The following is a 12,897-nucleotide window of genomic DNA, read 5'->3' as shown; positions in this document are numbered from 1 at the left end:
AATTATTATCTTAAGCCATGCATGTATCCTTTCACAGGGCTCATTGGCCTCAATAGCTTGCTCAGCTGTGGAGATGGTAACTGTAAGATTGACTTCAGCCAGTGTCCCTGACTCCATCAAACTGGTCACAGGTCTGTGTTGAGTTGGGTGCAGACAAGTGGATCCTCTTGGACTGCTGGCAGCTGAATGCAACACTTGGCAGCATTCCTGGGGAAGCCAACTTGTCCCTGCCCTGTTGACACCACTGTCTTTCTGGTGTGCCTGTGTCCATCATGCTGTGCAGGTTTGTGGGGACAGCTCAGCAGCAGCTTCTTCCCATCATCTTTTTGCTGAAGTTGTCCACTTTGTGCTTTTCTCTTGCTTCTCTGGGTCCCAAACTGCCAATTTGCTCAATAGATGAAGAAAGCCTTTCACAGCTTTGGTTTTACTTTAGTGTGAGCAGACAGTAGTTGCTGGTTTGGTTTGGGTTTTTTTTTCCTTCTCATAAATAAGCAGATTACTGTTCTCACTAGCTCCCCTGAGGATACCCCAGCACTTTTCAAAACCATGTCATAGAGGCAAATGCTTGCTGTGCTCCTAGTGCACTTGGAAAACCCCTTTCCGAGCTCTAACTCGTGGATCCGGTAAAGGCTGCTCTCAGATCCAATTGAACTACGAGTGGCTCCTGAGGGTGGTGGGTTGGGTTTGAGGTGTGGATGTCTGGCCAGGTGTTGTTTTGCTTCACTGTGGGTGTCTGGGACATGGCAGATACGTGGCCAGGCACGGGCAGCTCAGTTGCTCTCATCTTTTGTGTCTGTGTTGCAGCAGACCCTGGGGCAATGAGGTGCTGGTAGCAAGTGCCCCTTTTCTGCTTGATGAGAAGGTAGCACCTTCACCTGTTTGAATGTGTTGTGTGTGAGCAAAGGGAAGTGGGTGTCTCTAGTTTGAGAGCTGTTGAAGCATCTGAATGTGGTTATTGGTGTCTGAGGAACTGGTTGAAATCCAGCCCTGAAAGCTGCTGTTGTGCACTGGCTGATACATGAGCTATACCGTTTGGATTTAATGGTTCTGCTAGGTATCTGTATGGTAAGTGCTTGACAACACCTCTCCACACACACTGTTCCCCTTGGATAGGTGGTCTTGACATAAGAGGATGTGGGTGGTTTGCTTTGGAGCCTGCTCTCCTGGCAGCTGGCTTCCTCAGCCTTCTGGGGGAGAAGTTTGTTGCACTGTGTGCTCAGGCTTTCACAAGCTGCTCTTTCAGATGCCGCTCCTGAAGCTGCTCTTGTGGTACACTAACATACCCATCCCAGCAGATGGGTTGAGGCAATTGGTTCAACGAACCTTTGCCACACATTAACAAACTCCCCTGTGCTATTTTGTGAGGGGCTGGAAGGCAGCCTTTCTGGTTACCTAGGCTGACCCAGTGCAATAAGACATCCTAGAACTGTACACAGGGAAGCTGGAAAGAAGCTTAGGCGCTCAGCAAGGGCTTAAATCTTTCTTTTCTTGAGAAGAGAGTCCCCTGCCTTCCACAGGAAGCTCTTCCAGTGTTCTGGAACCTCCATTGTTTCTAAAGCTCATGTTAGGCTATTGCAGTTTATGTCATTTTCTTATCAGTTGAATATGATGTTGGAGGTAACAAGTGTCCTTGTGATCTTTGCTTCCCTGGGCACTGTATACTGTGAAATGAGACGTTCACTGTGTTACTGAGCAATAGAAGTGTGGTGCTGCCGCAGCATCTGACTTCAACACAGTGACTTCCCTTTCATATTATTGGACCTTTTGGACCACTGTTCAAGTGAGAGGATTGTGCTCTCCTCTTCCTCCTCACTGCATGTTACCAGTAGTGTCGGGGTTTTTTCCTAGTCAACTATACTGGCTGCCACCTTCAGCTGTTGGAAGAGGAAGCCAGGGCAGTATAGCTGTTGGGAAAGCATTCATCAAAATTGGAAGTTCTACCATAAAGGTGACTGGGGAAAACATTCAGCCTGTGTACTGGTACTCTAAAGACCAGTTAACTTCCTGAAGTACCAGGCTTGGGAGTTTCTCAGAAGGAGAATTGCAGTGGCAGCATGCCTCTGGGTTAACTGGGATTTTATAGCTACTTGCTGCAACTTAGTGCTCTGTACTTCTGTAGCAGCATCCTCTTAGTACTGGCCAGGGAATACTTTTATAGGGTTCTTCAGGAAGGCTTAATAAGTAGCTTGTTTAGATTGTATGATGTAAAGAAGTTGATTTCCCCCCAACCCCCAATTTTGGTCATACCCTCCTGTAAAATTCTCTTTTCTAAGAAAATACATAATTTCATCCAAATTAAGATTCAAATGTAACACCAAGCTTAGTGGTAGACTTGGAAGAGTCCTTTTCTTTTTCAGCCATGCTGGAGGGTTTTGGCTAGGCTACTTTTGAGGAAAACAAACAAAAAAAACCAACGTGAAAATGAATCCTACTCTCCCCCTCTCCTTCAGAAAATTTGTGTGTTGAAATCCTTTCTGCATCAGCAGTGAACTATTGTATGGCTCAGGTGGTGTGTTGGTTCTGATTTTTCGTCTCGCAAAATGTGAGACTTGTCATGGAGTATCTGCTGGAGAGCACTGTGTCTCGAACAGCAACAGGTTAGAAAAGGGGAGATCTGCAGCTAGAAATGGGCTGGTGCTCTCTTTAAATTTACAGCACTCTTGTGACAGATGTTCAGATGTCCCGTGTTGGAGATAGATGGGGAGCAGTTTTAAATGCCTGTTCTTTTTTTTTTTGTATTTTTAAAAAAGGCTGAGAGGAGGGAGAACAGATGGAGACTGGTCACTGCAAAGCTGTGGGATGAACCTTGTGTGTGTTTGGGTTCCATATAAATTGCTCTATTACCGGATGGGTGTTTGCTTCCTTGGGGGCAGATGCCAACCTGCCATCACAGTGACAGCATGTTACTACGACAAGGTTTCCTTCCCTTCCCTGATAAAGGCTTGGCCTTGCAAATTCTTTTCCCTGCCTCACCAAATGCCAGAAGTCAGATATCTTAAAACAAACTTGCTATGTCCCGATGCCTGTTCCAGGGAGGGCGAAGCTTGCGCTTGCCTGCCTTTGCCAAGCAGAGACCTCAACTGTGGTTGTCTGACAAGAAAATGTGGTTTTCCTGTTCCTAGAGTCTGCGGTCCTGTTCTCTTGACTGTACCAAACTGAAATGCTGTTGTAGTTACAACGATCAAAAGGTATTTTTCTGCTCTGCTTGTTTGGCCACAGCTGCTGAAGTTCCTTGTCTTGGCATCTCTGCTGCGATCTGACACTGGGTCTGTTTACTGGAGAGGACAAAACTGCAGCTAAGGCATTGGTGCTACTGTAAGCACTGCAAAATGCTTCTGCATGACTTTGGCCCTCTCAGGAGCCTTGCTCCAAGGTGTTGCTTGGGAAAGACAGCGAGTATTGAATCCCTTGTGTTCTGCCAGCTCAGGGCCCCTCAGTGCTGCCCAGCAAGCATCTGTCTGGGCAGTCTGTGCTGACCTCACCCATGGCTATGGTAGGCAGAGCAGGGAAGCAAGTCTGTAGAGGATGATGGAAACACTTTCTATAATCATTCTCAATAGGGATGTTGGTGTGGGAAGCATTTTGGCTTCAGTCTACTTTGCTCTGGGAAAACAATCAGACTTGTTGAAGGCCCAGGCACTTGAGCCTCAGCTCTGCATCAGTGCTCCAATACAAAGGTATGAGAAGGAGGAGGGATTTTCTGGGAGGGAGATGTGATTGTAAGGTAGGGGATAGCAAAGAAGTCTTCCAAACTTGTTGGGTGTGAGCTGACAGCTCAGCACTCAAGGAGACCTCAGCATCTCTTGCAGCAGATAAGCTTCATGCAATTTTAGGCTGGAGGCAGCTGGTAAGGCAAAGCTGGCTCTGTGTGGAAGGTTGCCTCATTCAATCCTTTCTTGGCTTTTCTTTGAGGTGCCAAACTTCCCAACTGGCTGTGGCATAGATTTTATGTGCCCAGAGACCTTGGCTTGTTTTGATGCTGTTTCTGTTTTGAAGAAAAATGTTGTTTGGAGGAGAGGAGTCTGTGTTGGGAACCATTTGGTTAAATAACCCCAGGCTTCCTCAGCCCTCAATTAGCAAAGGAGTCATCAAGCCTCTCTGACTATCCCTGTATATTTTAGGTGTGTGGCTCACTGTAAACCCTGATGTTGCAAGTTTTGCATCCATGGCAAGGATGCTGTGGTAGCAAACAGCTCACCTCTTTCTGGACATGTATATATATCTGTTGCAAAAGCATGGGACAGACACTCCTCTGCCTTCGTTGATTAGTAGTGTCTAGCTGATGGTTGGTATAGTACCATGACAGGCTACATTTCTAGCTTAGCAGGAAAGTACAAAGCTGGTAAAACCATGTGAGTGACAGGTGCTGCAGCCTTCTGGGCTTGATCCCAGTGTGTCCAATAGCAACTTTTGGCATAGAGGTGCGGCTTCAATTTTTCTTTTTTTTTTTCTCAGGATTTTTTTTCGCTAATCCTTTCCAACCACTTCAGAAAAATTGAATCCTTCTTTCTAGAAACCAGCAATGTCCAAAGACTGTATTTTGATTACAAAACCAGGCTTCTTTCCTTGTGCTTTGGTTCAGTATAGCAATGGTTTGTTTTCCTGTAAATCCTCTAAAAAAAGCCTGTTTCAGTATTGGTGTAGCTATGTCACAGAAGGCAAATAAAAAGTCAAAATTGCCTCTGAGGTGCAGTGTATGGCAAGACCTCAAATACTCAAGTCTCTTGTAGCAGCAAGTACTCAGACAAAACTTAAGCTTTTAGAGAGGAAAAAAAAAATAGTTACTGCCTTTGTTTTACACAGTCCCCTCCTCCACTTCCTTGAATACCCTGCAAAAGTTAATTCGTTACTCTTTGTAAAGGACTCTGCATTTCTCTGCTGCCAGATGCCACTGAGGTACCCTGTGCTTCTGTTGGGTCTGCCTGTTTGCTTTCCCTCTTGGCAGCATGCTGTGACATGGCCTTCTTTAGGGGGGTGAAAATAATAATTAAAAAAACCCCACCCTCCAACTACACAAAATGGAAACAACAAAGTGCAGAGCCTTACTGATACTGCGTTTTCAGTAAGGCACTGGCCTGTGCAAGAGGGTTTTTTCTCATGTCAAATTCTGAGTTTGAACTGTTGCATGAGAATGCTTTAATGCTTTTTGTGTCCTGATTTTTGTGCTCTGCCCATGGTAGGGTGGGGTTAGAACTAGATGATCTTTAAGGTCCTTTCCAACCCAAGCCTTTCTATGATGATTTCTATGATTCTGTGATACACTCTTCCTGCTTTTCGCATGTTCTGGTAGTTTGTTACAGCACCTGAAATATGTTGGGCTGCAATATCCTCTTGACAGGACGTGAGAAGGATCCTCCCTCTGACCTTCTCCATGTAGGCGATGAATTATTGAAACTTTCTTGGTTTTTTTCTTCCTGCCACTCCCCATTCTTTCGAAGTTCTGAGCTCAAGGAAGGCCTGTTTGCTGAAGTGTGGGGTGAATGAATGCAGTGACCGATATGGTGCTGAACATTTCCCAAGACAGTTCTGTAAGGAAACAGCCTCCAAACATGGGCTTCTGGAAGGCTGCCAGTTTCCATTCCCATCGGAGCTGGAGTGTGGGTGGAGAGGAGCCTTGCTGCAACCACTTCACCTTGCTCACAAGACATCGGAGAGTCTGCCCTGCAGTGGGAAGTCCAAAAGCCTAGAATTTGTGTTGGGAGACCTCCTTAGCATTTTGCTTTGCTCCTACTGGCTCCTCTAGGCTGCCCTGGATGCTTATATGCCCGTGGTTACCCTCCTGCCTGTGTGTTGTGTTGCACAAGAGAGTTGAGGTGCCCTTCTGCTGTATTTTAGGGTGCTCTGACTGTTCAGGGCCGGGGAGTTCTTGTTGCTTTGCAGGTCCTGAGTGGGGCAGGGCTGGCTGTCCTGCACTGTACAGGGCGAGGCTTCCCCTTGATGTGGGTGAAGAGGTTTAAGCAACACAGCCCAGAAGGCTCTGGTTCAACCTTCTCCTTGCTCTTCTTGCCAATTATTGTGACCATTCTAATTTTCTTGTCTGTAACTTCTTCTCTTTAAATTCTTTTTCTCTAACAGAAGATTTGAAGAGTCATAGTATAGCTGTCTTTCTAACCTGCACACTTAGAGTGGACTACATGGGTGACAGAAACGGGCTGGTAGAATTTCTGAAAACTAATTTTTAATTACAATTCTCTCCCCAGAGAGCAGAGCCTCTGTGTGGTTGGAATTTCTCATGTGTGGGACTGAGCCTATACTGTTTGCATCAGCAACAAGTACCTGGGCTTTATCTTTCAGGGAAATAGTGGTTGCTTGCTGCAACATAAAAGCTTTATTGTGTTTGTCTGCTGTGTTCATGTGCCAGTGAATTGGTGGGGTAGCTTGCTTAACCAGGGGATGGAAGGGTTACTAGATGGGGAAGGATGGCATCCTGATGATAACGCTGTCAGTGGGGTCCAGGGAAAACTTGTCTGTATAAAAATATGTGATGCATTGTGTTTTGTCCTAATAGAGCTAGGTGACCAGTGGAGCACCTCCCAAATATTTCCGACTTCTGGGATCGAAGTTCCAATGCTCTTTGAAATGAGTGTAGTGTATTAGCTGAGTATAACTGTTCATTTTTATCTTCTTGTTCTCAGTTGGTCCTAGTTTTCCAAACACTGTGTTTTGAGATGAAACTCTGTGTAGGTTTATCTTCCTGGGAAACACACATGGAAAAACCTAATCATGTTTGAATGCAGTCAGAAGGGGGAATATATGCTGCTTTCACATGACTTCTTTTGTGAAATTTTGTTTATAAACTGCAGCAAATTCACAGTAAAAATCAGAAGTACAGCAGGGAGAAATAAACCAGCTTCCACTTGTTCTGTGTCAGCGTCTATGTGTGTGGCAGTGGGTCAGTCTGTACTACTTCATTAAAGGAAAATTGTTTCTTTGGTTAAGTGGCTTTTTATCATGTATCAGTAGCTGAGTGCTTAAGGGGAGTTGCTTTTACCTAAGGTGAGGAAATATGAAGGAGTGGCACCTGAAAGGTGAAGCTTCTTTAACATGCTCTGGCTGGATGCAGAAGACCCCACCAAACAGTCTAAAAGATGGACTTTACTTCAAAAGCTAAATTCATCATCTACAGATACACAGATAATCAATTGTATGGTGATGTACCGTAATACTGACCGATGAAGCTACACAGTGAGCAAATCTGGCTTTGTTCTTCTTTCTCAGTCTCATGAATGGGTGGTGTGTGTGCTTAATTGACTGATCAATTGGAGGGGGACAGCTGGAGAATTGAGGACAGTAGAGCCAGGTGTATGTTTGTGTGTGTTTAAATTACTGGGGTGCAATGCAGAAGTTTAATATTAGCACAGGAACAGGAAAACTGAAATTGCTCCACTGGGAGCACACGTTGAATCTGTGGCAGTGCTGAGAACTGAATTAGGTCGTAATTTGTTGATGTCTTATTTTCCCATGTTGCCATCCTTGTGATGTTTTCTTCTTATGTTGTAACGTGTGAGAATACTTGGTTACTTTTCTTAGGAGAAGCTTTGTTGCGAAGTGGCAACAAATGAACTGGCAACAAATGTGTTGGCAGCTCCCTTTTCATTTTGAATCCACAAAAATTATATTAAATGTGGGTCCTCGGCAAACTCCACTTGGCTGAATCAGTGATCCTGGTGATTTGCTGGGAATACTACTGCTAGTCGGATGCCACAGTGAGGCATGGAGCCAGAGCAGCAGGGGGAGAGAGAACTGTGTCCTGTGCGTTGGCATTTTTAAACATTGTAGCTTTGGCTTATTTTGAAATACTGTCCTGTTTGTTGGTAACAGTGCCTATAGACATCTCTCTGTTGTCAAAATGATTGCAAACGAAGATACCTCTGGGTTGAGTCTTTCCTGCTACTGGCGCGTGTGCTTGTTTTGCTCCCGTGTATCATCATTTTATGTAGAGGCATCCCTTCAAAGGGATAGAGGGAGTGACACTGCTCCTTATTTTGTCCCTAGCCTGGGATTTAACAAGCAATACTGAGGTAATCGGTCTCTGGCAGCCATACTCAGGCAGCGATCTTATCATGCTGTGAAAGCTGAAGAGATCACACTCTTGTCGGTGCTGGGATCGAGGAGATCTGACGAGCCCTGAGGTGCGGCTGGAAATGACTCAAATGGAAAAGCATCCATTCAGAACTGGTCTCCATCTAGGCTGGCCAGCTACATCCAAACCCATGTGGTATTCTGATCTTCAGCCTGAGCAAAGCCTCTGCAGCACAGCGATTGTACTGCCGAGAGAGGCTGAGCTCTAATTCTGTAATTTCCCATACTGCAGTCAGCCTAGTACTTCACTTTATGTGCTGGCCTTGTTTAGGGATTTCCTATCATCGTTTTGTTGATATGAGGGCACAGACATTTATCTTGCATCTCAAATGGAATGTCAGGTCCTAGAGAGAATAATTAATATTCTGTACATTGCCCAGTTCTGTAGGCACGACAACCCTGTTCCAAATGACATGACTATTTCATCTCTCTTTTTTTTTCTAATATTTTATGGAAACAAAAGCTCTTGTTTCAATCCGAGGTGGTTTGTCTAGTTTTGTTTTTTCTTCTTTCCCTAGCATCCAACGAGCTGCACTGGTGGTTCTGGAAAATTACTACCGAGATTTTACAGTCTACAACCCAGCCTTGCTTACAGCCTCCAAATCCCGAGCAGCCAAGCACATGGCTGGCCTGAAAGTCTACAATGTTGATGGTAGGTGAGGTGAAATGTAGTCCCTGAGACTGGGTGGGATGGGGAAGGGCTGGGTTGGCTTTGTGCTTTGTTATGCATACATTCTCACCTTTTTGCTTTGCCAAATCCTTGTCTCTTGCTGGAAATCTTCCTAACAGTCCCGAGTTTGCCAGTTCCAGATGACTTTACAGATGTGTTTAGGCCACAATAAGGCTTTTGTCTTTGTCAGGTGAAATGACCAAGTTTTGTCGGGCTTAATTATCATGTGGCTTGACAAACACTTTTCAGCAACCTTCAGTGCCACTGCTTGTTTTAGGCAGCCTCTGTAACCCTTGGGTCATCTCCTTAGTTGTGAAAGTACAATAAACACAACTTTAACCTAAATGAATTCCCCAGTCACTTATTATTCTGCATCCGAATACAGCCTTCAGGAAAGTGAAGGAGGTTGACACCAATGTGGGAAGAAGCAACGGTCTAAACAGCAGTTGTTGATGAAAGCAGTGCTTGTCAGCCTGCAGCCTTAGCACTAAGTTAGCTGTGCCTGACTTGTCCCTGGTCATGCCAAGTTATCGTGATGCTAAGCAGTTCATGGAAATTGAGACCGATAATTATCCCCATTGAGCTTTGTCATTCTACTAACACTTCTCAAACTTCGGGGCTTTAAAGAAGCCTGTGGGAGGATGGATGGATGGATGCTCAAAGCAGTGAAAACTGAACTTATCATTTGACACTCTTAAACCCTATCAGTGAAAGCCAGGCTTGATAAGCAGGATGTGCCCGGCAGTCTTTACAACTTCAGCTCTTCCAAAGGAATGTTCATTTTTATATAGTGAAGCTTTTATGGTGGAGGATGACTGAAGTCCTGTGACAAAACGTGGTAAGGCACATCCTGCCTGTGAATTCATTAGTACTGAAAGCCTTTGAGAACTGGAAGGGAGAAGGGACCGAAGAGACTTAGCTGGGCCTGAGTGCATGGTGTGGAGACTGAAACATGAAGAATATCTGTCACAGGGAAAAACATGAGGCATGATTATTTTGCTTTCAACAAAGTTTCAGTGCCTTGTGGGTGTGGAGTGTTTTCTTTTTCTGGTTTGTTTTTGTTTGTTTGTTTGTTCAATTTGGGTGAATTTTAAAGACCTTATTGTAAATGCTTCCCCAAATCCGATGCAGCACTCCTGAGTCCATAAAATTAATTTTAGGTTTAGATCCTTACAGTGAGATATTCCTATCCTGACAGAGGAAGGGGGAAGTGAGGGATGGAGAGGGACAGGCTTGCCCATCATGTGTTCCTTGCTGCCTGGAGTGAAGCTCTTGGTTGACTTGGAAAGGGGAAGCAAACAGACTCACTCTGTATTTTTCTAGAAGTGAAATCATTCATTCCAGCTGCTCACTCTTGGTGAGAACTGGTATATGGAAGGTCAGGGCTTCCCCAGTCCCACAGCTGTTTACACACTGTTCAAATCCCACAGCCTTCCAGGCTGGCTGCAGGATGTCGCACTGATTACTAGGTAGCTTGTCTTCTCCTTCTCTGCAGTATCTCTTCAGGATACGGCAGGTTCTGGTTTTTTGCACCACCTGTTTGGGCATTGCGGCTCCCAAGCTCAGAGGATACATTGCCAGTCTGATAGTGTTAGTACCTTAGGAGCTGCTGGCTCATGAGACTTAGTTAGAAGAGACGAAACGAGAAACAAGCTGCAGATGTGGCTGACAGACCTTTCCAAGTGTCAAGCTTGTGAGCCTGCCAGGGCCGGGAAACTCATGCTTTCCCTTCTGGGGCAGTATGGGCTGCCAGGGCTATTCCTTGTGCAATGATGCTACCTTTGTGCACATGGAAATCTCGGGCTTAGAGGCATGTCCTTAAGAAGATTCCAGTCTGTTCTGTGAAGCAGAGCGTAGTTCTGGCTGCAGCTTGCATTGGCAGTCTGACAGTCTCTTACACTCTTTGTGTAAAAAGACAGGCTGCCTTAATAGCATTACTAATTTGTTGACAGCCTTTGTATTTGATACTGCAGCAACCAGGAAGGAAAAACATCTTACTGTAATCTCTCTTTATACAGAGTGGGGAGGCTCACCTTCAAAACCAGGATTTTCATTGCCAGCCATAGTCAACACAGCAAATTAGAGATCTAACCCAAATTTGGGAGCTGGTGTCTCCCTTGAGTCATATCCTCCATTTCAGGGCTGTCAAACAACATCTGAAGTGTTTAGACTCTTAAGAAGCTGTGTGTATGAGCACTTGTCCTTCCCACAGCTGAGTTTCAGGCTTCTGTCTTGGAATTTGGTTTGTGCTTTTTAGGAAAAAAAAAATGGAGTTGCCCTTGCATGAGCAGAACAATTTTGAGCGTGTCTGTGCAGTTGGTTGGCCTTAACCACTGCCAGGTGATAGTGTGGGCTTTCAGAGCAGTTAGTCAGAAAAGTTGCTTTTAGTGGTTTGGAGGCAGTCCTAGCCTCCTACTTCTTTCTGGGTAGACCCTCCTCTATCCTCTATCTGTATAGAAAGGCTCCTAAACTCTTCCAAGGCAACATTTTTTGTTCTCCCTGCCCAAACAGTCAAAGCTTTGGGCTTCATGGGGGAGTTCAGAACCTACTACTGTATTTTAAGGTTGCTAGTTAAGGTCTTGTAGTAGACAGCTCTGTCACTTGACTGGGTATTTCAGAGCAGATTGCAGCTTCCCTGTTCCTGTAGCTGTGCAGGATCTGTTAACAGCAGCAGAAGCTCTAATGGCAGGTGCTGCTAAGACTGCCATGAGAAGTTACTACACTTATAGACCCCAGGCTACCCTGCTGTGACTTTGCTGCTCTGACAGCATCTGTCCCGCTATGCTTTGTCCAAAGGTGACCCTGCTGCCCCTGCATTCTGTTTTTCCTGCCTCCAGGTAACTGGCTGGAGTTTGGCTTTAATTTGTTCATCTTCCTATCTCATTGTATTCTTGTATTTGTCTTTCTCCTTTTTTCAACTTCTCACTTTTTGTGCTCTCACACTGTCTTGATGCTGAAATGTGGTATGTTCCAGCTGCCCTTGCTTTCAAACTGAAAGCATATATAATGGGGGGTAAGTTGCATCCTCAGCATGTTCACCTCACTCTGCCTTTGTGTATGTGCTGTGAGATCTTTCATCCCAACTAACTTCCCTTGTCCATGTGCCAGAACCCCTCTCTAAGCCTGTGCTGCCTAGCAGTGTTTCTACCAGAGTTTCTGAGGTCCAGGAAAGAGTTTATAGCATTGGCTGGGAAGGCTGGAGCCACACAGCACTTGTGAGAGATGCCATGGGGTGCTGGTCTGTCCCAGCCGCAGTCCTGTGGCAGTAACGCCACCTTTCTGTCTCCTTTTTGCCCATCCCTGCCCTCCGAAGGCCCAGGTAACAACGCGTCGGGGCAGTCCCGTGCCATGATTGCAGCCGCAGCCCGTCGCAGGGACTCCAGTCACAACGAGCTCTACTATGAGGAGGCCGACCATGAGCGCCGAGTGAAGAAGCGCCGTGCGAGGTAAAGCCCTTCCCTTCCCTTCCCGGGTGCTGCTTCTCGGCACTGCAGAACTGGGTTGCATGGGGCTTGCCCAGCCTGTCAGGGTGTCCCCGACCCATGATTAAGGGCTATAATTCTGTCACAGTGAAGAAGCTTATGAAACCCAGATGCATAAGGGATGGTGACAGCTTGCGGCTGGAATTATCTGGAGAACATGCATAAAACTGAGCACATGTATATAAGGCAGATAAGCTAATGCAATGTCACGGATTAAGGAACAGTCCGGTGCTTGACAAGTCTGTAGTTAGTTGCAGTAGGAAAATCCTATTATTTTCGCCTGTGCCCAGGCTTGTCAGCTCAAGTAATCCAAGGACAGGATCAGTGGAGCACTTGGTGTTGCCAATTCATGGATGAGGAGAATATTTGTGTTTGCAGACTAACAAAAGAGGCAGTTTGACTGCCCTTTTCAATTAATTCAGGAGGAAAGACTTAACTGGAACATATTTATGTTTTCTGCCAGTCACGCTTAGGCTACAGAGTTGATGCTTTGTTGAGGTGACCCCGGACAGTGCCCCTAATTTCTCTGGAGCCCAATTGCAGTCTGTAGTTAGCATACCTAACAGTTTGAGGCAAGTTGCCTCCGGGCAGGCACCCCTGAACTGAGCTGTGTTTGGAAGGAATGTGTCATAACTGGAAGGGAGCTGGCTTGTTTTTTGTTTC

The 12,897-nt window shown here is 45.6% G+C and overlaps 1 protein-coding gene across 1 annotated transcript in view; it reads left to right on the top strand.

The window, feature by feature from the left end:
• VANGL1 (VANGL planar cell polarity protein 1) overlaps nt 1-12,897 on the top strand; it is a 46,540-nt gene that overhangs the window by 24,734 nt on the left and 8,909 nt on the right. The window contains exons 5-6 of the mRNA XM_071560266.1: nt 8,601-8,734; nt 12,066-12,198. Of these exons, the coding sequence (XP_071416367.1) occupies nt 8,601-8,734; nt 12,066-12,198 (267 nt within the window). The remainder of the gene's footprint in view (nt 1-8,600; nt 8,735-12,065; nt 12,199-12,897) is intronic.

This window comes from Pithys albifrons, chromosome 1, assembly GCF_047495875.1.
Source record: "Pithys albifrons albifrons isolate INPA30051 chromosome 1, PitAlb_v1, whole genome shotgun sequence".
NCBI classification, from domain to species: Eukaryota; Metazoa; Chordata; class Aves; order Passeriformes; family Thamnophilidae; genus Pithys; species Pithys albifrons.
This window is presented reverse-complemented; position numbering and strand designations above follow the sequence as displayed.